Here is a 26,227-nt window from a genome sequence, read left to right as displayed (position 1 = left end):
TGCTTTCCAGATGGTTGGCCCAAAGCCTGTTCTGGTGGTTGGGGTTATTCCTCCTCAGGTACAGGACTTGATGTTGCCCTCTGAATTTCATGAGGTTCCAGTTTATCCATATCTCCAGCCTGTCAACATCTGCCTGAATAGTAGCATGCCTATCTGGTGTATCAACCATTCCTCCCAGTTTTGTATGATCTGCAAACTTGCTGAGGGTTTACTCGGCCTGATTGTCCATGACATTAGTGAAGAGGTTAACCTTGGCCCCAGTGTTCCCCAGGGCTCAGTACTGGGGCCGGTTCTGTTTAATACCTTTATCGATGATCTAGATGAGGGGATCGAGTGCACCCTCAGTAAGTTTGCAGACAACACCAAGTTGGGTGGAAGTGTTGATCTGCCTGAAGGTAGGAAGGCCCTACAGAGGGACCTGGACAGGCTGGATCGATGGGTCAAGGTCAATTGTATGAGGTTCAATAAGGCTCAGTGCTGGGTCCTGCACATCGGTCACAACAACCCCATGCAGTGCTACAGGCTTGGGGAGGAGTGGCTGGAGAGCTGCCTGGCTGAAAAGGACCTGGGAGTGCTGGTCAACAGCTGGCTAAACATGAGCCAGCAGTGTGCCCAGGTGGCAAAGAAGGCCAATGGCATCCTGGCTTGCATCAGGCATAGTGTGGCCAGCAGGACCAGGGAAGTGATCTCCCCCCTGTACTCGGCACTGGTGAGGCCGCACCTCGAGTACTGTGTTCAGTTTTGGGCCCCTCACCACAAGAAGGACATCGAGGTGCTGGAGCGTGTCCAGAGAAGGGCAGTGAAGCTGGTGAAGGGTCTGGAGCACAAGTCTTATGAGGAGCAGCTGAGGGAGCTGGGGTTGTTTAGTCTGGAGAAGAGGAGGCTGAGGGGAGACCTTATTGCTCTCTACAACTGCCTGAAAGGAGGTTGTAGCGAGGTGGGGGTCAGCCTCTTCCGTCAAGAAACAAGTGATAGGATGAGAGGAAATGGGCTCAAGTTGCACCAGGGGAGGTTTAGATTGGATATTAGCAAAAATTTCTTCACAGAGGGAGTGGTTAGGCATTGGACCAGACTGCCCAGGGAAGTGGTGCAATCACAGTCCCTGGAAGTACACAAAAAACGTGTGGATGTGGTGCTTAGGGACACGGTTTAGAGGTGGACCAGGCAGTTAGGTTAACGGTTGGACTCGATGATCTCAGAGGTTCTTTCCAACCTTAATGATTCTATGGTTCTGTTGACCTCTGGGGCACACCACCAGTGACTGGCCTCCAGCTGGACCTCTTGCTGTTGGTCACAACCCTTTCAGCCTGGCAATTCAACCAGTTTCCAGTTGAGATCACTGTCCTTTTATCTAGCCCCTACCTCATCAGCTTGTCCATAAGGATGTTATGGGACACAGTGTCAAAAGCCTTCCTGAAGTCAAGATGAACAACATCTGCTGCTCTTCTCTTGTCCACCAACCCAGTCAAGTCCTTACAAAAGGCTGCCTGGTTGGTTGAGTATGTTTTCCTTTTCATAAATCCACCTTCTTGTCCTTTGTGTGTTTGGAAGCCTTCATGTCCCTTCCTAGATTGAAATCCAGGTGGGCTTTGGCTTTCCTAACCCCATCACTGCATGCTTGGACAGCATCTCTGAATTCTTCCTGGATCACCTGGGTCTTGCTTGCAATCCTTGTATGCTTCCTTTTTACATTTGAGTTCAGTCAGAAGCTTCTTATTAAGCCATGCAGGCCTCCTGCCACCTTTGCTTGATTTTCAGTGCACTGGTATGGACCATTCTAGAACTTGGAGGAGGAAATCCTTGAAAATCAACTAGCTCTCCTGGGACCCCTCTTCTCTCCAGGACAGTCTCCGGTGGGATTCTTCCAAGCTGATCCCTGAATAGTCCTGTTTTTCTGAAGCCCAGGGCTGTGATACTGCTATTTGGCTTTGTTCCCTTCTCTCAGCATCCTGAACTCCACCATTGATGGTGACTGTAGCCAAGGTTGCCCCTGACCTCCAGACCCCCAACAGTTCTTCCTTGTCTGTAAGTAGGAGGTCCAGCAGATTGCCTCTTCCTTTTTGGATCCTCAGTCACCTGTGTCAGGAAGTGACTGTCATCACGTTCCAGAACCCTATGAGATTGCCTGTGTCCTGCTGTGATGTTAATAAAATTATTAAAAATAATGTTTTTATTACATTTTTGTAAATACTTTCTGAATTGTTTTTGTACAAAGTAAGATAGGAACTACCCTCACAGGCTGTCGGCCAGGAACTTATACAGGGGAATTAAATGCAAAGAAGAGGAAGTTTCATCAGAGGATTACTCTGTTTCATCATACAACAAAATTTAAATGCCAGGATATAAAATTGATAAGAAAATCAGTGAAGAGGTTTGGTAAAGGACTATTAAATAAAACTGAAACAACAGTTTGCATTCCTACTATTAAGTAACTTTTAGTTATTGTTTTATGTCCATTGCATATTCAAAATCTGGTTGAAAATAATTTGGTAAATTTTACCATCTTCATCTCCTGCTGTATGTTAGTGATGGCATTGTCTCATATCATTGTCTGACATACAATATTTTGTGCAAACACCCCATGTGTTTTTTAGATCTTCTGCCATTTGATCTGAAGTTGCAATGTGGTGATTTTTTTAAAATCATTTCTCTCTTGAAAGACAAGGTTAGAAAATACGTTGTCCATTTACAGACATAATAAAAACTGAAAACAAAATCCTCCAGAAGAGGTCTGCTTCTCTAGTACCAGATATTTTTGCGCAGTCCTATCACTGTCACTTATGTAATGAAGAGCTTGGCATGTGCGTAGTGGGGTTTCGTGATTGATAGGTCACAATGTGCGTACTCACGCTTGGGACAAGACTGGTAAAAGACATTCCTAAGATACACTGTGAACTGAATATGACAGTAAGTGAATTTTTTGCTAAGGATCAAGACCTGCTGTTGACTGAAAGAAGGTTGTGGTGATACAAGGCAGGCTTTTTGCTGAAATATAAGCAACTCTGAATTTAGTTCACGTGACTTGCTGTTATATTGCCAACCTGTAGTCTTCCACTAGTAAACCTCCTGCTTGTTCCTTGGTTTCTGCTAGTCTGATCCCCGCCCACCCCCCATATTCCACACATTCAGCTATGCTTGTTTTTCTTTAATTTCTTTCTGAATGTTGGAGTTTTCAATAACTTGTTTTGTAGGATTTTTTGGCTGTAATATTAATACTCTGCCGAGCCCTGACAGAAGTCTAATATCTGATACATCATGATTGATTTAGGACTTGTTTGTTAAATGGTACGTTTTTCTTGAAACTGTAATTTCATTAGGTTTCACTGACACGTTAATTTCGGGCTTTGAATATAGCTCTCATAGACTGTGTAAAACTTTCTCATAGCATATTGTGTGGTGCGTTCCTTCACATACAGAAAATTGTTGGTGAGCAAACAGCTTTTTAGTTTGTTGAAGTATACTGGCTCAGGTGGTTTTATGTGCTGTTTCCTGGGTTTGTGCACCCGGATTTCTGGCTTAGGTTGTTTGATTCAGTCTTTAATTATTAGGAATTTCTTTGAGATTTTAAGTGCTAGTGTATTCATTTCATATTTGCTAGGAGCCTTTAAGGGTGGGATTTTTTTTACCTTTTTCGTTTGTTTTGCATTGTAGCCCTGAACTTTTCCATTAAAAAATAAAATAATTAGAAATCTTTGACCCTTACCTCTATCCAGCTTTTACAGAAAGAGACTCTGTTATTTATGACATATTTTGTCTTCTGTATTCAGTACAGAGGGAGATTTTTTTAACCTGTGACAAATATTATAGATTTGATCATTCATGTTCTGTTAAGCGTTTGGTTACTTTTGTATGTTGTCCATCACTTGTGCCATGCAGCCTAAAAATGAGGACCACTTAACACCCTCTCTCTCCCAGCTCGTCCTGTCCTCTGATTACTGACCCGCTCCCTTCTCCATTGTTGGGGTTTCATTCCGTTATTTAGTGTGTGGCAAAGATTTTCTCTTTTGATGGGTAAAGGATCTGAGAAAGGCCATGGAATTACGTGCTGGTTTTGCAGCTCTGGAGGGTATGGATCAAACAAGTCGATGAAGAAAAAAAAGTTACGACTTATTACTACTGTGTGTTATGCCGGTGGTGTAATTGTTGTTGCTATACCTGGGTAGCATAGTAATATAGTTGGTCATACTTATTGTTCACAACATTTGCACTCTGTCGTCTTCAAAACATGTTGGTGTCATTCCCTATCTGTTTGACGCTATTGAGGTTCCTCCCAGAAGACTGTGCCCAGTTTTTGGGCCCCCCCACAAGACAGGACAAACTGGAGAGAAGGGAAGGTGCTCAGGGGCTGGCGCGCCTGGCTGGAGAGGAGGCCAGCAGCACCACCTTTGCTCAGCCTGGAGCAGGGGAGGCTGAGGAGGGAGTGGGCTGGGGTCTTCAGTTGCTTGAAAGTGAAAGGACAGTGAAAAGACAAGAGGGAACAGTTGCAGTAAGGGGAACTCCAGCTGAATACAAGGAGAAAAAATTCTCGCTGAAGGTGGTTAAGCACTGGAATGGGTTGTGGGAGGTCCTGGAACCTTCCTCTTTGGAGACTTTCAGGACTTGACAGGGCAAAGACCTCAACACCCTTTTTACCAGTAGTTTCCAGTGTCAGTGATTAGGGCTATGTGTTCTTTCTCTAAATAACCTTTTGTTTTGTTAAACCCATATTGGCATGTGCTTTCTAATAAAAACAAGAGGTATTTCTTAATATATTTATGCCAGGAGAGGACACCTATCTGATCCTGTAGAGTTATTTTAAAAAATTGGGAAAATGGAATTAGATTCACTGCAAAACACTGAATTCTCTGTTGCTCTTAATTTGAATTTTTTCTTTCCCCTGAGACCCACCTGTATAGTACTTCATGAAGATAAAGTACAATATATTGTACAATACAAGCTAAAGCTCAGCAGAATTGTGCTATTTTGAACTGGTGGGGGTGGTGTCTATTTTAGAGATAAAGGTGTTTCAGGGATAAGAAAAAAATAACAGATGATTCACCTTGATCTTAAGTCTGTCTCGAACTTTAGTGTGATGACTGAAGAGGAGACGGCTTTTCACAATCCAGCATGAGTTTTGACTAGGGTGATGATTAGGTCAAATTTACAGTTCCTCTTTATCACCTAACTTTAGAGGATGAAGTTTTGATAAGGAAAATTAGAAGAAAATTAGAATCAAGTTGACTCTTTCAGGGGGATCTTGTCTATGTGGCTCCTGTATTAACTACCTTTTTGCAGGATCATTACTCAAGTAAAGGTACAAGTCTGCTTTCTAGAGGTTTCTCTCTTAGCTTAACCTTATGTTGGGGAATTCCAGAAATTGTATTTTAAAATAAGTTCTTGGAATCCCATTGTGTTTCTCTCATTGTGCTTTAACTTTTTAGTGTAAATCATTTTCTTCTGTCAAGATCTCGGGAATCCTTATTCCGGAGAGTAGGAAAGATGGGTCTGAGATCAGCAAGCTTCTGAGAATGATAAATCTTGACGGTAATGGTGGAGTTATGATTTAGGCCATCGTACCACAGATACCGTGCTTGTCCTTCATTTATTAGTGAGATTACTTCAATGAATACTATTACTGGTTTCAAAACATTAAAGCTACGTGCATATTTGTGTGCAGGATTGGAGATGGGCTTGTGAATAGCTCTCAACTTGGTGAGGTGGAACCTTGTTGGCCAGACTTTTGGTATGGCTCTGCTTATACCCTCTCATAATAGTGAGCACCCCAAAATATTTTTAAGCTCAAAAAAAGTGAGATTTTGCACAATTTTCTCCTATATAGAAAGTTGATAGGAAAACAAAATTATTAGATTGAGTTAGAAGTTAAGGAAATATATCTCCAGTCCCTACTGACTAGAACAGAGTAAGTCCTTGCTTCTAGAATTAGTTTCTGATGAGGCTTTTTATTTATTCATTTTTATGAATTGACCAAAGATCGCTACCACTCAGAAACCAGTTTCCTCTAGTCCCTAGGAAGTTTTTCTTCCATCTCCTCTGAGGCCTGGCTGTGTTTCTGGTGGTGTTCTTAGCAGTCTATGGCTTTTAGTGACTTGTGGGCTTCGTACCTTGTTGCTGCTACACTTTTTTTTTTTTTTTTTTTTTTTTTTGAAAATACACTGCTGCATGCTTTCTCTACCAGCGCATGCTCAGATGCTCCTTCCCAGAGAGCCCCGTTGTGTTGTCCAAACCCATCACTTCTAGTGATGTTATGTAGGCTTTTTGTGTAGGCTTGAGACATCATTTGGAAAGTGAAACTTACCATTAAATTTTTTTTTTATGCTGATGAATTCTGGATGCTTTAGCTAACATGCTAATCGGAGCAAACTTCTGGTTTTTGAGATGCTGCCTGCTTTGATGCTTCCCTACGCTGAGGGAAGGTAGAGCATTCTATTTGTCTTGCCTTTCAGAGGATGTGCTGATTTTTTTTTTTTTTTTTTAAGAGTTTTGGAAGGATGAATTGTGCCACCAGCAAAGTGAAGTTTAAAAGTGTAGTTCTCGGTGACACATTATTACTAAGATCTACTTAGATACCATCCCTGCGGAGCTAAGTGTGTTGAGTCTGTGGTTTTTTGCAATCAGTGTATTTCCCTTTAGTGGTAACCACTAAAAATTACCCTGGGTTCACAGTGTAATTGAAATTTTGAGGCCAGAGGGTGAAGCCATTGACTTCCTCTGTAAATGTAATGGGGCAATGCTTCTAGTTGAGGAAGAACAGGTCTTTACCAGAGCTACAGCAAGTACTTTGCATACTGTTTGTTTTTGTCATAAAAAGTTCCTTTTATCGTGTGGTTAAGAAACAAAGAGGTTTTAAATTCCAGTGTACGAAAGAATTAAGCATCATGTCAAGTCTCTTTCATGCCTCAAGTAATTGCCTGTTACGTACGGGCAAATTCAGGCACCTGGCTTCTGTGCTTTTCATCATGTAGGCACACATTACAGTAATGCTTAATTTTATATAGTGCTTTTCACATTTTGTCTAAAAGTATGTTCAGTTGTCTGAACTCTAGAAATAAGTGGGATTTCGGGTGTACTCCTTTCTTCAGCATAATGTATTGCTGCTTTTAGCGTCTGCCTGGTCCGTACTTTGCTGTTTTGAATTTCGTTACTAGGTGCTTAGATCTGTCCATTGCTGAGATAGGAACCTGAGCTCCTCACGTTGTAAGTGCCGCTGCAGGAAAAACGCCCCATAAAGTGAAGTGCAACACCACCTGTGCTGTGCCTATGTTTCGTGAATTTGAGCTTTTGCTCTCTAGAAAAGCATGCTTCCTACTTTTTCCAGCTCTTTTGTTGATCTTCCTTACAGATAGAAAATGGAGAAAGTAGAATTTAACCTATTGGAAAATGAATGTTGGCCAGAAAAAAATTGTTTGTTGTTCCACCTGTACTCATAATTTTTTGACAAGAATATGGCTGTAGGCCTTTTCTGACTGATTATGGTTATTTTCAATTTCTGTGTTTGGTTTTTTTTTTTTTCCCCTAAAGAATTCACATGAGCATTACAGGATTGAAATGTATTAAAAGCACTAGCCTAGGGCTCTGCAAGTTTCTTTTTTACTTCTGATAAGATCACAATCTCTGCATTTCTGTGGGACAATTTGAGAATTGTAATACTGTAGTGTTATGGAAAAAGTAAGAATGGAGTACAGGGTTGGTTTATTGTCCGGGGTGGGGGGGAAGCTGTGGAATGTAGCTTGTGAAATAATAACTGCATGCTGAAGGAGTGGAAGGCGTTATGGTTGAAAACGCAGGGCCCATGTTCTTCAGGCAAAAGATATGGTAGGAAGCAGGTGATGTAATGGAGCGAAGAAGTAAAAATTCTTGAATCTGATTTCTTTTTTGTGCATGCCATCAGTCTGTCCATCTGTTAATTCCTTTAGAGTTGCTATTGAGCTCATTGGCCAATTTTGGTCAAATTTCAAGGCAGGAAAAAGGTCTCAGAGATAACGAAGTGCCTGGAAGTTTGGAGGAGCTCAGTAGCTGGATGGAAGAGAAGCCCAGGTTAATGTTTCACACGGGGGCGAGATGGGGAGGAGCTCCGGTGGCCAGTCAGCACAGGCGTGACTGCTGTCTAGCAAAAATCCTCATTCTTTCCTTTGTAGGGGATCTGACGGGAGGAAAGAAGATGAGGGGGAGATACAGGATGTGTGAGACCAAAGTCAGTTCTACAACTCATGTAGCAACTTGATATGTTTAATTTGTTTCTAAAATAAACCTTAAGCCTTCTTAGAATTCCAAAGCTCGCTGGAAAATATGTTAACTTCTTTTAAAGTGTATTTTTTTCCAAGTCAATCCACCTTTGGATGAATGAAGGCTTTAGTGAAAGGGTGGAAACTTGCACAGTGGTGGGGAAGACCTTTGATCAAGTGCACATATTTTATACAACACAAATATACTGGAAGCGATTAAAGTTAGTTTCAGCTTATGTCAAATAACTGATCTGATAACACTGTTCATGCAAAACCGGGCTTGGTCTACATGGAAAAAATGATGGAGAAGCTGAAGGAAAATTTGGATTTTTGAATTTCTTCCAATTGCCTGGAGAGATTACTAGATAGGTAGAGTTTATAGAGCTTACTTTTTGAGTTCTTTTTTAGAAGACTAGAGCTTGAATCTCTGAAAACACAGCATATAGAAGAAAGGTTATAGGGTCTAAACTAAAATTTTATTTGTAAACTTGACATACAGGATGCAGGGGTTTTGATTTTGTTTGTTTGAGGTACCTCGGCTTCATCTGAAGGGGTTTATGATGATAAATTCCATCAAAATTTGTTAGACTAGCCTCTGGCACTGTGCAACTTACTTAAATTTGGGGGCAGCTAGAAGAGAAAGCTAGACATAACAGTCACCAAGCTGTATTAGTTAACAAGCTGTTTTTATTTAACTCTTCTTCACTTAGGAGTGACAAGTGGTGATACTTGTTTCTCTGCTGAGTTCTGTAGCTAGAGTGTGATAGGCATTCTCTGTACTGCATTATGTTGACTGTGATCAATACAACAAATTGTCTGACAGGTTTGACAGTCTAGCGGTGGTAGCTTTATTTGGTAGCATATGTTAGCTACTATATTTACACTTTATCCCCCTACAACAGAGAAGCAGAAGTGCAGATGTGAAGAATGTTGCTCATTAGTAATCTAATGTCTTAGAATCTATGTCCTCTGTCCATACATGCACAGGAGAAAATGTGCTAATGAATGTCTCTTGTTTCCTCCTCGGCAAGCTGTAGGTTTCCAGTCAATGGTGTTCTCTTAAGGACCCTCTTTTTATATATTCCCTATCTATAGAGAGGGATAATTTTTAAATGTCGTGTTTTTAAAATTTGCTTGAAAGTAGGGGTGCTGCTGTAATATTTAACAAGAGTTAGGCTTCAAACTGCAGAGAGTAATTCAGAGCTAATAATGCTTCCAAGTAGCACCTTTTTCTGTGGCATTTGCATAACACGAAAAATGTGCGAGTTCTACTCAAGCCTTAAATTTATGAGACCACAGGTGGGAACAGGAGAGAGGCATTTGGAAAGGCTCCTGTGAAGAGTACTTTGACAACTCTCTTAGTGTGGAGGTGAAGTGGCCAAGGAGGGCGTTCAGCGTGCCTGGGCCTTGCCAGCTGGAGTGTAGCTGCCTTCAAGGAGTTTGCTGTGAGAGCTTGGAGCTCTTGCTGCTATGGGAAACCTCCAGCGAGGTGTTAGGAAATGTACCCACTGACTGCATGTAATGTTCACTTACATCTTTTTTTTCTAGGGTTTTTAGGACGTGTACCATGACTCTGATCATTACCTGTATTTCAGGAGAGCTGTTCTAAAATAAATTTACGTTTTCATTCTGAAATCTAACACCTTGAAGAACTAGTACTCACTGTGAAGTTGTGTGTTCGTGTTTGAGTCTTTCTAATCCAGGTGTTTTCCTTTGTTGGAATGGAAGCAGAATAGACATGTAATGTCTTTTTCTTTCTTGATGTGAAAATGGTGTATGCGTAATCATTATAGCACTAAAATTCCAGTCTCCTCTTCTGCCTGTTTCATGATTTTTTTTTTCTACATGGCTACATTTGGAGCAACGAAGGAAGTTAAAATGATAGGATACTATAAAGATACAGGGAAAGGTTAAGACTGTAGATAAAAAGTGCAAAAATACCTTGTGAACTAAGATAACATCATGAAAAATAGTGCTCTGATAGTGCAGATGGCGAAGCTTAAAATTATAGAGATTGGCCATCTGCAAGGGTAAGTTATCATTTCACATAAACATGTTTTTGTTACTCCATGACACTCATGGAAAAAAACCCTGTATGTTTAGAATAGCAAAATAAAGATGTTCTATGAAAAATAAGATTAATAATACTACGTAGTACATTTTCCAGCGTGCCAAAACTAATTTTCAGGGTTTGGGTTTTTTCAGTTCAGTCAGTGATACTAGCTAAGTGAAAGAAATGTTAGGAAATTCTTAATCATAGTTAAGATTAGACTTCAACTTGCTGTTGGAATTTACCTTTCTGACTGACAGCTCTGTACGGTCCCTTTCTTGCTCTGCCAGTGGGCTGCCTTCCAGCTGAGGGAAGAGGAGGGCAGGGGAAGCAAGGGAGGTGATTATTGTGCTAGCTGAGAAACTCGAGTTGCTTCACACATGCTCTGGTAATTTTATTTTAACGATGAGTTTATTTCTTTATTTTAGCTGGCTTCAGGAGGAGCTCAGCTGGTCTAATGGCCTGTTAAGTGAGGCATTCTTAACTTCAAAATCTGTACTTGGTGTTGAAGGGCAGTCTGCTATGATCCCCTATGGAATGTCAAAGTTGTATTTTGGGGTAGACCATCTAGTGAAGTCTTGAGAACCCACTATAGTAACTCAAATATGAGTATTTCATTGAAAATGTCTTAGTATTGAATAGTTCTTGTATTTACCAACAGTAATGATTTTTAATTTTGGTTCTCTTCTAACAGTCTTAGGTCAGCGAAAGCAGGGATACAGCTTTGTTCTGATCAGGCTGTCAGAGTGTCTTCCTATGTAGCGTGACATAGGTGTTGCTTTCTGGGATCGTCTTGCAAGAAGCTCAGACAGTTCTCAGCACACAAACAGCTCAGCCTTCTGAGCACCCCCTGGTTTCAATAAGAGGATATTGGGCTGCAAATTAAGGTGCTTCAGGGTGGTCACACTTGGTGATTAGCTTTATCCAAATCTTGTATTTAGAGATTGCTAGATTATTGAGAAGACTTAACTGTATTATAATAGATTTGCTGTGTAAATACGTGTCCCAGTACATTCAAAGGATTTTCTCTATAATCACCAGAGCTAGTGCTATATTTTCCTATATGTTTCTATATACATTAATGTATATTCATGTCTCAAAATGGAAGTTTTGGGATTCTGAAACCCAATCTTGCGGAGGCAAGAAACTCACTTAGTTCTGGCTTTGGGCTCGGATCAGCAAACAGCAGAGCTGATCACACGGCACTGCAGCACAGTGAAGAATATGGAGACAGCAGGAAGCACCTATTAGAATTACCCCTGTGGTGGGGCTCAAGCCAGTTGTGGACCCACGCGTGTGGATCACTGGTACTGTAAATAGAAAATCTTTGAAAGAAAATGTGTGCTGTTGGTACCAAAGGCATTACATTTGATGTGATTTAATTTAGATGCCTTTACCGTCATTCCTGGGGGGTGGGTGGGGAAAACCCCTCGCTGCTCTCCAATCTGATCATGGCTGCATCCTTAGCACTGTATGCAGTATGTATTCTAGAGATGCACGTGTAATTTAGACACAATTGCTAATGTAGCTTATAGTTGTTGTTTTCATAAGGACAGATTCAGTGGTGGTGGTACATTATGGCAGCAGTAAGCATTGCAGTATTTTTTTCATGTTTTGGTTGGACATGAAAAAATTAGCATGGAGAGAAAGTTCAAATTAAGTCATGTTGCATTTCTTCTTTAAGTGGAGATGATGTAAAATAACCAGGTGAGTAGCACTAATGTGATGTAGAATGCAGTTAACAAATACACTTGTTTTAGTTTCTTTTGGTTTTGCTTTTTCATCCTCTGTATAAAACTAAGGATAGTAAGAAAAAGTGAACGCTGAAATGATACTGATACAGTTGTGTCAACATTGTGTTAGACAAACAGGAATTTCCACAGGAGCATACCATCTTTCTTTTGTTATCCAGGAACTTGCAGGTGGAAAGCAAGTGACCTGCTCTTGTGAGATGTTGAGCCGTAGCTTGAGAAAACTTCTGTGTTCTCATGAGTTTGATCTCATTAACATCGTAAATGTTACAGAAGTGCTTAATGGTATCACAGAAGTATACGTTGCATAAGAGTACATATTGCTTGTGTATCTCATTCAGTCCCCACTAAATTTGGCTGTGCATTTCTTAAATAGAACAGTGGTAGAAGCTTGCTTCCAGTTTCTAAAGGTTGTCAGCTACCTTACTAGAGTTCAGTCTGGGGACCTGTATGCTATTTTTTTTCCAGTATATTAGTTTTTGTGGAATAACATACAAAATGATACTTTCCTGTAGCCGAAGTGAGTAAAAAGTCAATTCTTATTTGGATACCTGATCATTCTCTGAAACAAAAGAAGAAATCTGTAACTGAACAGGTCAGATAAAGGGGAAGAGAGAATGCATCTTGTATCGCATCCTAAACAGAAGTCGGTTAGAGTAAGGAAGCACTAAACTAGTCCACTGAAAATGGCTGACGCTAAAATCCAAGGAAGTGGGCAGTACTTCAGCTTAACTGGTGAACTGGTAGCTCAAGAGAAAAGGAGTTTTCTCTGTCATGACTCAAACTAACTCTTAACAGATCAATATTGCTATCCCATATCCTTTTTGGAGGCAAACAGGATGATGGTGAAGTCATCTGAGAGTGGATGCAAGAGGATTTTTGAAGAGTTAGGGAGTCAAACGGATGAGTACCTCACTCTGCATGAGTCTTTAAAACGTTACTAGAACAACTCTCTTGTATGATTTTAGATATTGCAAATTTGTTTGCGGGGGGTGTGTGTGTTCACAAAATTGAACACAAAAATACATTGTTTGATTCATCTAATGAGCTTATATATTGATTAAAAATGTAAGTTGCATTCATGCAGAAGAAAAATGACAGTTATGCTAATCTCAGTTATTTTCTTTTGCCCTTAGTTTCTGATGGAAGAGTGGTAAGTCCTGTGTACTTGCTTGGTTTTTCAGTACTTGGACTACTAGGAGAGTTGTAGCAGACTGGTACAAATGTGTTAAACAGCCTAAAATGGTACTGTGCCAGCTGTTCTAGAGTTGAATTTTTTTCCCCTAAGGATATCTGTTGTGTTTCTAGTTCTATTAACTGTATTGCATCATAAAAAGAAGTTGATAGAGGGGGAAGGAAACACTCCAGATTTTTTTTTTTAATATGGAGAGATATTTTTTTGTATTTACTGTTTTTTCCTTTTGTAATGTTCATAGCTTTTTGTAACAATTCCAGTGATAGGAAAGAATTCAGAATGGAAATCATATTTCAGCCTCTTCCTGCTCTTGACTTGGTTTGTAGGAACTTTTCTCATTGTCAATCTTGTGAGTTGAGCAATGGAAATACTCTTTTTTTCAGACATGCTTTTCCTTTTTGTTCTTGTATACTTCTCGATTTCATTTACTAAAAGAAGCCAGATTTCCTCTGGAGCTTCATCATTATTATCCGTCTACACCTTGTTGGTAACCTCTGAAATGTATTTCGGTGGCTTTTGAAATTCTTTTCACGTAATCATTGTGTACAACTGTGGTTAATGGTAGCAAAGGGGATTGAGAAGTACTATAAAAGCCTTCTACCTCTTCTGTATTTGGGACAAGGGTGAACAAAATCTTGTCCTTCTTAGGAGCTTGTAACTTCTGGTGAAAAATAATTGCCTTCCAGATTTGAAAAACATCTTATCTGATGTGGAAGAAGGGCGGAACCAATGAAGATGCTATTAGTTGCTTATGTGTGTGCATGCTTTGTTTTATTTTGAAGTCATTAAAATGTCAGTACAAGGGAGAAAATACTCATTGCTTGGTGTAGAGTGCCGCAAAGCCTTTGTTGTTGTATTGGACAGTAGTGCCACTGAAATTCTCTTACTGGCTCCAAGCGTGCTGATTTCTTAACTGGATAGATAAAGTAATAACTAGGTTTGCTTGTAATGGGACTTCCTCGGTTTGCTTGTGTTCTCAGTCCAGTCATCGTTTACTGAAGTACATTTTCCATGCCTGACTCTTAAAAGATAACCTTAGAGAGTAATTTTTATGCATTAGAATCATAGAATCATCAAGGTTGGAAAAGACCCTTAAGATCATCGAGTCCAACCGTCAACCTATCACTGCCAAGTCCATCTATACCATGTCTTCAAGCACTGTATCTATCCGTTCTTTAAATACCTCCAGGGATGGAGACTCAACCACTGCCCTGGGCAGCCTGTTCCAATGCCTGACTACCCTTTCGATGAAGAAGTTTTTCCTAATATCCAACCTAAACCTCCCCTGGCGCAGCTTGAGGCTGTTTCCTCTTGTCCTATCACTTGTTACTTGGGAGAAGAGACCAACCCCCACCTTGCTACACCCTCCTTCCAGGTAGTTGTAGAGAGCAATAAGGTCTCCCCTCAGCCTCCTCTTCTCCAGGCTAAACAACCCCAGCTCCCTCAGCCACTCCTCATAAGACTTGTGCTCTAGACCCTTCAGCAACTTCGTTCCCCTCCTCTGGACACGCTCCAGCACCACGATGTCCTTCTTGTAGTGAGGGGCCCAAAACTGAACACAGTACTCGAGGTGCAGCCTCACCAGTGCCGAGTACAGGGGCATTATCACCTCCCTGGTCCTGCTGGCCACACTGTTCTTGATACAGGCCAGGATGCCATTGGCCCTCTTGGCCACCTGGGCACACTGCTGGCACATGTTCAGGCAGCTGTCAACCAACACCCCCAGGTCCTTTTCAGCCAGGCAGCTCTCCAGCCACTCCTCCCCCAGCCCGTAGCGTTGCATGGGGTTGTTGTGACCCAAGTGCAGGACCCGGCACTGAGCCTTGTTGAATCTCACGCAGTTGGCCCCGGCCCATCGATCCAGCCTGTCCAGGTCCCTCTGTAGGGCCTTCCTACCTTCAGGCAGATCAACACTTCCACCCAACTTGGTGTCATCTGCAAACTTACTGAGGGTGCACTCGATCCCCTCATCTAGATCATCAGTGAAGATATTGAACAGAACTGGCCCCAGTACTGAGCCCTGGGGAACACCACTTGTGACTGGCCGCCAACTGGATTTGGCTCCATTCACCACCACTCTCTGGACTCGGCCGTCCAGCCAGTTTTTAACCCAGCGCAGAGTGCACTTATCCAAGCCGTGAGCAGCCAGCTTCTCCAGGAGAATGCTGTGGGAGACAGTGTCAAAGGCCTTACTAAAGTCCAAGTAGACAACATCCACAGCCTTCCCCTCATCCACTAAGCAGGTCACCTTGTCATAGAAGGAGACCAGGTTAGTGAAAGAGGATCTCCCTTTCATAAACCTATGCTGGCTGGGCCCAATCCCTCGGTTGTCCCGCACTTGCTGCATAATGGCACTCAAGATGATCTGCTCCATGACCTTCCCCGGCACCGAGGTCAGGCTGGCAGGCCTGTAGTTCCCGGGATCCTCCTTCTGACCCTTCTTGTAGAGGGGTGTCACATTTGCTAGCTTCCAGTCATCCAGGACCTCCCCGGTTGACCAGGACTGCTGATAAATAATGGAGAGTGGCCTGGCCAGCATTATCATGTATAGATTCACAGTGCCTTCTTACACAGGCGTGTTCTCTAAGAAGAGAACATGAATTGACTAGAATTAGCTTAATGGAGGAAAAAAAAAAGGTTTTCTTTACTAAAGGATGTACCCTTTCAAAGAACTTGGTGCTCTAAGTTCTGAAAGGCATCTTTCTGGGACACGCTCCAGTGTATGCTGACGATGCGGTTGACCCCTGTGTACGGCTTGCATATTTGCTCGTGTACAAAAAGTATCTGGGCTCGTTAGGAAGTGGAAGCCCTTCCTTTCTGTGAGCGTGAGCTGTGTTTTCTGTTTCAGAAAGCTCACTGCAGTTTTTAGATAGAAATCTAGATACTTGAGGGGCATATTTTTTAGGAAAATGTTGTCTCTTCTCTACTGTTCCTTTCTAACCTTCCAGAATTTGCATACAAGACTTACAGATTCTGAGAAATAACGAGTTGAAGTTACATTTCTGACCTGTTTTTAGCTTAGTTACCTCAAAATATTGAGACCCTAAACCTGCAGTTTTTAACACCAGGAGAAAACATTACACGGTGTGACAGGCAGTCTTTGAGAGGACATGATGCTTTGGACAGGCTCTTACCTTTTTTTTTACTTAACAAATTGCATAATTGAGCTTCAGCTGCATTGTATTCTTTGAATTTGAAGTGGTCTTTTCATTATTTTAGGGGAAGGTAAACTGACCAGCAGTAGAACCACAAAACTGGGATGTCATAATGTTTTTGGTTTTTTTTTTCCAATCAAAGCTCAGTGTATGACAAGGAAATCTTTGGGCATTTGGACATTGAGACCTTTGGAGCCTGCTAACATTGATGTGTGTCCTCTAGTTATGCAATGAGTGCATCTTTAAATGCTCTGTTGGCCTTTTTATACTCCAAATTGGAAATTCAGTGTGGAAGCCTTGCTTTTAAATTTTGGGCAAAACTTTTATCAACTTTTAAAAAGTTTAAAATATTTACAACACAAATTATTTTGGTTTTGTTTTTGCATTATTTTTTTTTTTTTTTTAAGGAAGGCATTAGTAAATTGAGTGTTGAAGGCAAAAAGGGAAGCTCTCTATTTGTTGTATGCCTGCTTTAAGGAGGTTCCATCAATTCTTGTGCACTTGCACAAGAATCTTCTAAGCAGAATCTCCTAAGCATAGTTAACCATGCTTAGGAGAAATAAATAAGGTCTTCCAAAAAACATGTTAACAGTAAAGAAAGTTAGGTTAGAACAGAGGAGGGCTAAGTTAGTGGAATTTGATTTAGCCTCATACCAGGAAAGAGCTTGTCTCTTGTAAATGAGGGAGCAATTGCCAGGCTATCTGAAGATTATCAGGAACAGTTTTCAGTAACGGCAGATCAAATTTTACAAGTACACAGATTGACTTAGATGAAAATTGTGAGAAAGAGTCAGTTTTAAGCAACAACTGCAACTTACTATTGATGCTACTCTTGCAGCAGTTTCTGAGCGCCTCCATTTACCTAAGGGACTTCAGTAAAGACTCAGGCTTGCAAAAACTTTGGTCGTCACCTCATTCTATACCTATTGGAATTTACAGGCATTTTAATACTGATTTTTGGTGGCAGCTGTCAGGCCAACACTGATTGTTTCTGAAAATCTTGTCCTACTGCTCTATATTGTTACTTATGTTTTCATCTGTAGTATTTGGACACTTGTGCATGAATTGCAATGGTACATAAGCACTGGCCAGATTGGAGGGGAAAAAAAATAACTTTTGTTTTACAATTTCCTTAAAACAGATTTGAAAACAAATGCCAAAAAGTAACAGGTTAATAAAGGCTTCTGATTTTATGGGAAGAGTTGCACCAATTCGATTCTGAGGTTTAACTGACTCATTTTTTTTTCTTTTTTATATCATACTGTGCAGTAGGAGACTTTTAATATTCTATGTTGAATACTTGTACTTTCAGTTACTTCATAGGGAATAAATACTGAGTGATACTTTATGGATCTTAAAGTAGATAATTGATAATGACACCGATCACTGCAGAATCGTACCAAAGTACTGTTGAAGAAGAACCTGGTTGATGATGTTTTTAGTACAAAACAGCAGTCTTAATTTTCCAGATCTCCCTTCCCTTCTTTCTTCCACCTTATTTAGTTGATGACAGCATTTTTCCACGGCGCAACTGATGTGCAGCAGGCGGCTTTTCCAGCCGTGTGCAGGCTGCCCCACACGTTCTGCCAGCACCCCTGCTGCCAGTCCTGCAGGGTGCCGGGTCCCTCCTTGTTCCAGCATTCCTGTCCTGGAGACTTCGCTGCCTCGTTCTGCTCTAGCAGCTCTGCAGTAACCCCCTGCTCCGTAAGACCTTCCCAAACATCCTCCCTCTCCAAGATTTCTCAAGCTTGGGTAGTTATGATGTCTGTTGTGAGGAAGTGTATCTGTTCCACCTAGTAATAGTTGCTAAGCAGGACATTTCTTCTAGCCCCTTGTCAGCACAGGCTGCTTCAGTGCAGGCCATTTAACTTGTATGAGGAGATTTTATTGTTTTAATATCTTGAGCTCTTTAATCCCCTTCTTTAAGTGCTTTTTCTGAGGCCACATTCATTTTGTGCTCTGTTGCACTGATACTACTGTTCTCCATTTTTCATAATTAGGTGTTGTAAGGATAATAGCGAGTCTCTGCGATGTGCATCTTAAAATGAACCAGAACAGATTTGTTGTACACAAGTGTGTCTTGGAAGTTTGCAGACTGCTCACACTGGTGAGAAGGGAAGAGGTTGGCTTGGACTCCGGCATTAATTCCTAGGGCCCTTGGGATGAGAAATTAGCACAAGATGTTTTTTGTTTGATTTGGTTAAAACAAATGAGGCCGTACTTGTATCACTGTTCCAAAGTTACAAGCTGCTGTTTGGCCACACCATTTGTTTGATCCTCATATACAAGTTTATTGTATTTCCAGGCCGCTTTTATCACACAGCATTTCTTTCACATCTGAAGTACTTTCCAGTTGTTTGGCCATTACTGGACCAAAGGGTGAATTGGGCACCTGTTCCTGTCGCATTCCTCCGTACTTTCTCAAGATATAAAAGCCTTTTGCATCTCACAGATGTTCTTCCTTGAGGCAGAGCGTGAGTGCTGATGCAAACAGAACACTGCCCTTCTCCTCATACATGTCTTGTCTCCTTCGCTATCCTTATTCTTTTCTTACTGAAGGAGCGGTTGAGCCTGGGAATGGGGGGGACCCTTGAGGCCCTATTTTCTTTGGGACTGTCTCTGCTCCTTCCTTGGCTTCAGGTCAGAATGCTTGGGTCCCTTCTTGTACCACTGGAGAGATAATAGCGAGAATAGTTTGGGATCTCTAATACTTTCAACAAATAATATGTTCCAGTTTTAAATTATTTTGAGCTACAGCTGGTAGATAGAACCATGCCTGTCTGTTTCTGAAGCGTTCGTTAGTTAATTGCGGTGTTTAAACTGCAGATTATTGTAAGTTGTTTCTGTGACTAGTCTAATAGTTCATGTAATCTTCAGATAGAATGTGTATGTTTCTGTGAAAACACATTTCCTATATTTCTGAATCTCACCTTTGAAGGGGAAGGGGGAATACAAGGTAGACAGTTAAGACACAGAAGGTGAAGTGCATGCTGAAACAGAGTGGTTGTTCTCCGATTGCAAAAAAGAAATACATAAATAATGAAACTCTTCCAGTATTTCTGCAGTTTCTCAGGATCCCAGTAATCTTCTGTTTCCCTATCAATAGAGCGGCTGTCATCCTTCCTTGCAAAAGGGAGACAGTGTTTCTGTGCAATGCTAACAGTACTCTGATAGGTTTATAGGGGAGCCTGTCATTTAACAACCCGAAGTAGAGAAATCTATATAATTTTTATGAAAACTGTGAAATTTTCTTGACTTTGAAAAGTTGCTCATGTTGTGCTCTGTTTAAATACGAGCCATAAGCTTTTGGACCTCATGAAAACACAGAAGCCATCATCACAACTGTGCCTGAGCAAGTTTAAGATTCATATAATATAAATTATTACACAAAATTATTGATATTCAGGCTGGTTTCAGCAGTAGCAGAAATGAAGAGGGGGCTGGGAAGAACAAGCATAGTTTGAGAGTGCCTTTCTGTGTTTGCTATAGTGAGATTTCTTAGGTTGTTCTTATTTCCCATTTTTTTTCCCAGAAATGCATGATTTGGCAGCTTCGGAAGTATTATTTTGAAGAATGTTATGCAGTTCTGTCAGTTTATCTTGTTGAGTTGACACATGGTTGGGGTGGGAAGGGAAACTGAACAGGAAGGAAGGTCCTTGTTCCTGAATGTCATTACTGCATAGCTCTCATATCCTCGAGGATCACCCGGACAAAAGCTGAGTCAGAGCACAGCAGCATTCTGCGCTAGAGCAAGATATGGCCCAGTTCAGGATTTTGGACTGCATGATCAATCACAACTGGAGTTTCATATGTAACCTGTATTGTGCGTGGAGCGGTCAGGTTTGTTGTTTGCTTGTCCTTACATATTTTAATATGATTATATAATTTAGTATATATATAAAAAAAAAAAGGCTCCGGTTGATCTCTTCTCCCTACCCCCAGTCCTATTGAGGATGTAGTATTAGAAATGTTGCTGTTTACCAGGGAGTTTTCTAGAGTTATTATCGTATAAAGCATGCTTTGACTATATAATTGCTTTTTTTAACACTTTGAGTACTTTAGATTGTTTCCTTAGAGTCTTAAGCTTTGAGGGATTTTACTTCATGAATTGCACAAAAAGGTAAATATCACATACAGGAAGGGGGACATATGCCAGGATAAACTGCATTGTTAATAAATATAAAGCTGATTTGTTTTCCTGCTTTAAAAGGACTCAAACATCTTGGCTATTTCAAAATACCTGATCATGAATATGATTAAAAAATAGTGTGAGGGGAGGTTGTTACTTTTTTTTTTTTTTTAACATACAGGATAAAATAAATTTCCACAGGATGTTATTCAGTTCTTAATATGGACAGATTTAAGTCTAATTGACTGACTTACTGCAGAACTGGAGGGGGGAAAAAAAAAAAACAAACCCTGCCTGGATTTGAATGGAAATGTTTTAAAATAGAATCCACTTATAAAGGATTTAAAATAGTGTATGCAGTTGTAGTACTACTTTCAAGGTACTCTAGATATTTAGTTTTCATATAACATTCAGCTAGTCACTGAAGAAAATTTATTTTATTCTTCTATGATGTAAGGGGAAGGAACTTCTTATGAAGTTGCAGTTTCAGTACAGTAACTAGAGCCAGGTGATTCAAAAATATTCCCACCATCCATAGAAATCCTTTGAAACAATATGCCATTTAAAATACAAACAACTCCTGTATGTCATGTCTGTACTGGAACTTCTTAATCAGGAAAATACATTGCTGTGTGTTGGGGTTTTTTTTTGTTTTGTTGTTGTGTGTTGTGTTTGGTTGTTGGTTTTGTTTTTTTTTAAATGATGTAAAAGCTGATTCACAATGTCTGGGTTTTTTGAGTCATCTCCTTAACGTTGTAGGTTAAAGAAGTCTTTTCTGTTGAATTCGAAAAAACAGAGGAAACTTGAAGCATTCTCTTAGTCTTAATTTTCCCAGATGCTTAACTGTTTCACTAAGTTTGATCTAGTTTGCTTACACATGTAAGAATTCACCTGTATAGGCAAATTCAGTATGACAATTGCTTCCCATACTTTAGAGAAATCAAGAAGAAATAAGAAAAGGCTTGGCTCATGATATGGGCACTCCTGTGAAGTTTCAAAATGAGTTTGATATAACTAGAGGGAAGGGAAAGGGGAATTATATTTTGAGCAGATTGAAGTGAAACATTTGGGGGGGGGGGGGGGAAACCACACAACAAAAAAACCACCACAAACTAAAACAAAAACCCAAACCACCACCACCACCAAAAAAAACCCCAAACAAACCCAAAACCAAACAAAAAAACAGAACAGGGTTCACACAACCTAAAAACTGTTTCTTACCAAGCTGGAAAGAAAAACCAAGCCTTAGATCATTATACTTCAAATTACTTGCATGCTTGAGGTAGAAATGTTACTGAACTGCTTGATCTTCCTAGATTTTATTATTTAAGCAGAACATGCTGTGTTTCAGGTTTTTTGGGGGTGCTTTGTTTTGTGTTGGTTTTTTTTGTTTGTTTGTTTTGTTTTGTTTTTTTACTGCAGTCCCTGCAAACTATACATTTTAATGAGTTGCTGCTGATATTTTTCTTTGAAATGAAGCTGAAAGTTCATTTATGGATATTACAGTGTAGCTGCTCTCTTCCTACTGCATTTGAAATGCCATGGCAGAAGTGAAAGCTGTCAGGCCCGGTGAGAGATGCACACTGCTTCATGTAGCAGTGTTGCTCTCCAGGTTCTGCACCTAGCAGTGTCCAAGCAGGCTGCTGGTGAGAAAGCAGGTGGGTGACCCGTGAAGTCTGAGACAACCGCTCTTTCTCAAGTGTAACCTCACAGCACAACTCTGGTTTGCCTCATGGTAACCTTGAATTAAGAGAAGTTATGCAGCTTTTTTGGCCATTTCCATCCACCCTGACCCCAGTAAAACATCAGGGGATGAATTACTGCTTGTGATCCAAGAGCTGAGTTGAAGGTTTGCCTTATACAAGTTTTCTTCTAAAGAGTCATCAGAAATATATCACAGAATCATAGAATGCTTTGGGATGGAAGGTCGTCTAGTCCATCCCCCCTGCAATTGGCAGGGACATCTACAACTAGATCAGGTTCCTCAGAGCCCTGTATATTCAAGAAGAAAATACAAATCTACTTAATTGTCTGTATGTGTTACTAATAATTTCTCAAACTGGGTTACAGAGTCATTCTAAGGATTTCTTTTGATGTTACTGCTTCCCCCTCCCCGGCATACATTTCCCGAAGTTTGATTTTAAAAACAGGAAGCGAACAAATATGAAATAGGCAGGAATATTTTCTTGTGTCTGCTGTGGTAATTTAGATTTTACAAAAAGGACTTTCACAGTGCAGCATGGAAGTGACCATGACTGGAGACAGTTGCCCTTTGCGCTCTGATACAGCAAGCCGTTGTGTGTATTAGAATGTTTTCAAAGGATATGCAGTGTTTTGTACTAAAACAGAAACCTTTAAAATCAAATTATTAGATGATGCAAATCTGTGTAGTTCTGCTGACATCAATGATTTACAGTTTTTAGTCCAAACCTTGGACGGGATTGATGGCTATCACGTGGTGATCTATGAATAATCACTCAGAAGCCTTCTGCGGTAATCTAAGAATACAAAAATAAACCAAATACTTGCAATTTTTCATCTTTCACTCTTTGTTCGTGGAACAGCTTCATTACCTATCTTTTAACCTTTCTTAAAATGAGTTATTGCAAAGTATTGAAGTGTCTTGCTTCTTTTTTGTGTTGTCTGTGACTGTTGTCTGGCGGGACATGGGGTGGATTCAAGTGTGCAAGTCTTACGGGCAATTTAGAACTTCAGTGTGATTGGAAATGTAGGATTAGTGAAGGAGAGTATCCTGTGGGAGACCATTTTAAATAGATTTATGTGCAGATTTGTGTCTGTACTTATCCAGACTGCTCCAGCAGTATCATAGATGATTAATCCTATTATTAATATAGTCTGGTCTTGGTAAACGAGGAATTTCTAGTCCTTTTTCTTCTTAAAAAAAAGTAGAGAAAGAGAGAAAATGCCTTAAAAAATAAAGCTAAGGTAATTTTTTTTTCCTTCGATAGTCTGGTGTTTATGGAGTTGTAGTCTCAGAATCATAACTTAGCATACTAGTTGTGATCCAAGTAACAGTTCTTCTTCAACAAATGTATGGAAGTGCTAAGTAATATTTTTACTCAGTAACATAATAACTAGGCTTATCTTCAGTAAGGCACAGAAGGACCTACCCCCTCTGTCCTCTCAAGGACATCTTTTATCAGCCTTCAGCATGGGAGTAAACTCTTGAGATGCTTGGTATGTCTATTCACCTTGTGGCCATGGTGCAATATATTAGAGCAAGTATGTCTAAAACAATAAATACCACTTCTTCAGATGGTTGGAAGAATTACTGGTAGATAATATGAAGTAGATGATAATAACAGTTTTGTTTTTTGATCCTTGCGTCACAAATACCTTGCTTTCAAGTGTTAGGTAGGGAACAGTAGACCACAAGTTGAATGTAGGTTGTCTTCTTACCAGCACAGAGCATAGGTCATCACGGTGCTCTGAGCAGACTTTTATCAGTTTGAGAAGAGCAGATCTTCTGATGTGCTGTCCTTATTGGTTCTTTGCTGAATAACATCTGGCTTCTCTTTTTTTATCTTATTGCTGCATCCTAACCTCTAAAAGTAACAATAATGTTCTTTCAGCCATGTAAATACTTAAACCTTGGGTTTCTTAGCCAGAGCCAGGTGTTCTACAAAGTTCTGTAAACTTAGAGTTGGTCAAATTTCATTGCACAGGGTGGGCCTGACCATTGAAGTTGTTGGGCTTGGAGGAACCTTCTCATCAAAGATTATATTGTTGTACATGACAGTACGTTAGTAGGTTGTGACATTATGGCAGCCAAGATCTCTTACTTCTATTTTTTTTAACTTAAGTTCATTATTGCAGGCTATCTTTTCTGTGAGGCAGGATGTGAGAATGAGATGTTGCAGTGCAAGCCCAGCTCTCACGTTGTCTTCAAGCCCGAGAACGCAGCAGTACTGCAGCAGCTGCTGCACTGCAGCTATTTCCCTTCCGTCAGAGAATCTCCGATAACATTAAAAAAGCTTTTCAGTCTTCCAAATGTGTCACTTGGAGGATGAAATAACAAAGGTGGCTGCATTCCTTCTGAGACATTTGCAGCTGATAACAGTTTTGAAATGTGATATTTATGTTATGTTACTGTGCTCTTATTTCTGTTTATCTGCTGCGTCGGGGAAGGAGGGAATATGATAAAAATCTTGTCTCATAGCAGTGCAGGGTGTGATGTTTTCAGTTTTATTGACTAAAAGGTGTAAAATCATTGCAGGAAATAACTGGTGGCTTTACTCATTGTGGGAATTCACATTGCTGGAGAAACATTTTGTAATATTCAGAAGTACAGGGAAGTAACTCAGCAACAGTGAGCAATTCAAGCCATAGTAATAGGCATGCAAAGACAAGTAGTTCTTAAATAAGCAAATAGATTTGTGTTAAAATAGATTCCTTCTCTCCCCCCGCCCCAACTTCCAGACAGAGATACAAATGTAGATTTAGTTATCTATATCAACCATTCTTACTGATGTATTGAATGCAAACTGTGAGGAAATACGCAGGTAGTGTATGATCACATCCTAAGTCAATGTTCAGAAGCTTCTAGATTTGCAACTAAACTGAAAATCCTGTGGACAACTTTCTCCTCTCTATCCTCTTAGTGATATCTCATCTCTGGGCATAAAGACTTAAGATTTTTTTTTTTCAGATTAATGACTTGACAGTCCTTTTTTAAGCATCTTCTTGTGCATTATGTCTTTGTAAATGAAGTTCTTCACTGAAAAAGCTGCTTTTCTTCCTCTGTTGTATATGCACAGTAGATTACAAATGCAGAGTTTTGAAATAATTTAACTTGGGTGTTTGGATATGTGGCTTTACATCTGTTTATGCTAATTTTTTTTTTGTGCAAAACCCAAGCCTTTTCACTTCTGAGTTGTACATTATAGAGTATGTTCAAATTAAATATCTTGAAACACGGGACCAGGATTATATTTAAGTGATGAGTTTGCAGGAGTTTATTAATAGTTTCTGTATTAGAAAGCTTTAACGCTGAGTAGCTCAAGCTGTCTATTTAGAGGTTATTTTTGAGGAGGGAAGCTGTGTGGGGGGGGATGTAAAGAATATCGTCACGTTTGTCTTACAAGTTTTATGGTGTTTTGAGCCATGTTCTTTGTGTTAAACTTAGCAAGTTTAGGGTTGATACAAATAGTTTTTCTGTCAAGCCAGTTGTTCTTAAAACTCTCCTCGTGTCTAGGTAAATCTTCCACAAATAGAGTCAGACTCTGGAAGAACAACTCGCTTGCAATAACCATGGTTTTAGGGTGGCAGTTTGGATTTTGACATTGAGGGTCAATTCCCTGGTCTTCCAAAGGCTTCATTTTGGCTTTGGGCAGGTCAGAGACACTTCTGTTGCACATGAAATAAAATCTGAAGTAAAGCTGCAATATTGCAGAATTGAATGATCTTAACAGCTTGAATGATCAGCAGGTATGATGATGCATTTATGCAGATGAAGTGGTGTGGGTAGTCTCTAAATGATTTCATTTTCTTGTTTTTAGAACAGGAATGAGCATATTCTGTTTATGTTGAAGAGTTCAGTCACTTCAGTAAGAGGTCAGCCTCATACCTACGTTTGATAGACAGCAGTAAGGTATTTCTGTCCCACTGCTGAGCCCACAAAGTAAAGCCCTTACTCAGCATTGTAGCTGCATCATGGAGTAGCCTAGTCCAAGCACAGAGGTTTGCTGTAGGGACAAAGAGGCTG

The 26,227-nt window shown here is 40.3% G+C and overlaps 1 protein-coding gene across 6 annotated transcripts in view; it reads left to right on the top strand.

The window, feature by feature from the left end:
• ARHGAP21 (Rho GTPase activating protein 21) overlaps positions 1-26,227 on the top strand; it is a 126,941-nt gene that overhangs the window by 17,731 nt on the left and 82,983 nt on the right. For 2 of the 6 annotated variants that reach the window (XM_087776915.1, XM_087776897.1), the window contains exon 1: positions 20,104-20,213. The exons of the other annotated variants lie outside the window; for them this stretch is intronic. In XM_087776915.1, coding sequence (XP_087633041.1) covers positions 20,130-20,213 — 84 coding nt within the window. In that variant the 5' untranslated portion in view covers positions 20,104-20,129. Of the gene's footprint in view, positions 1-20,103; positions 20,214-26,227 lie in introns of those variants that run through there. 6 annotated transcript variants of the gene reach the window in all.

Source organism: Nipponia nippon, unplaced genomic scaffold (assembly GCF_047370975.1).
Source record: "Nipponia nippon isolate SJK-2023a ecotype South Korea unplaced genomic scaffold, ASM4737097v1 scaffold_1, whole genome shotgun sequence".
Taxonomy (NCBI): Eukaryota; Metazoa; Chordata; class Aves; order Pelecaniformes; family Threskiornithidae; genus Nipponia; species Nipponia nippon.
The sequence above is the reverse complement of the archived record's forward strand: the minus strand, read 5'-3'. Positions and strand labels throughout refer to the sequence as shown.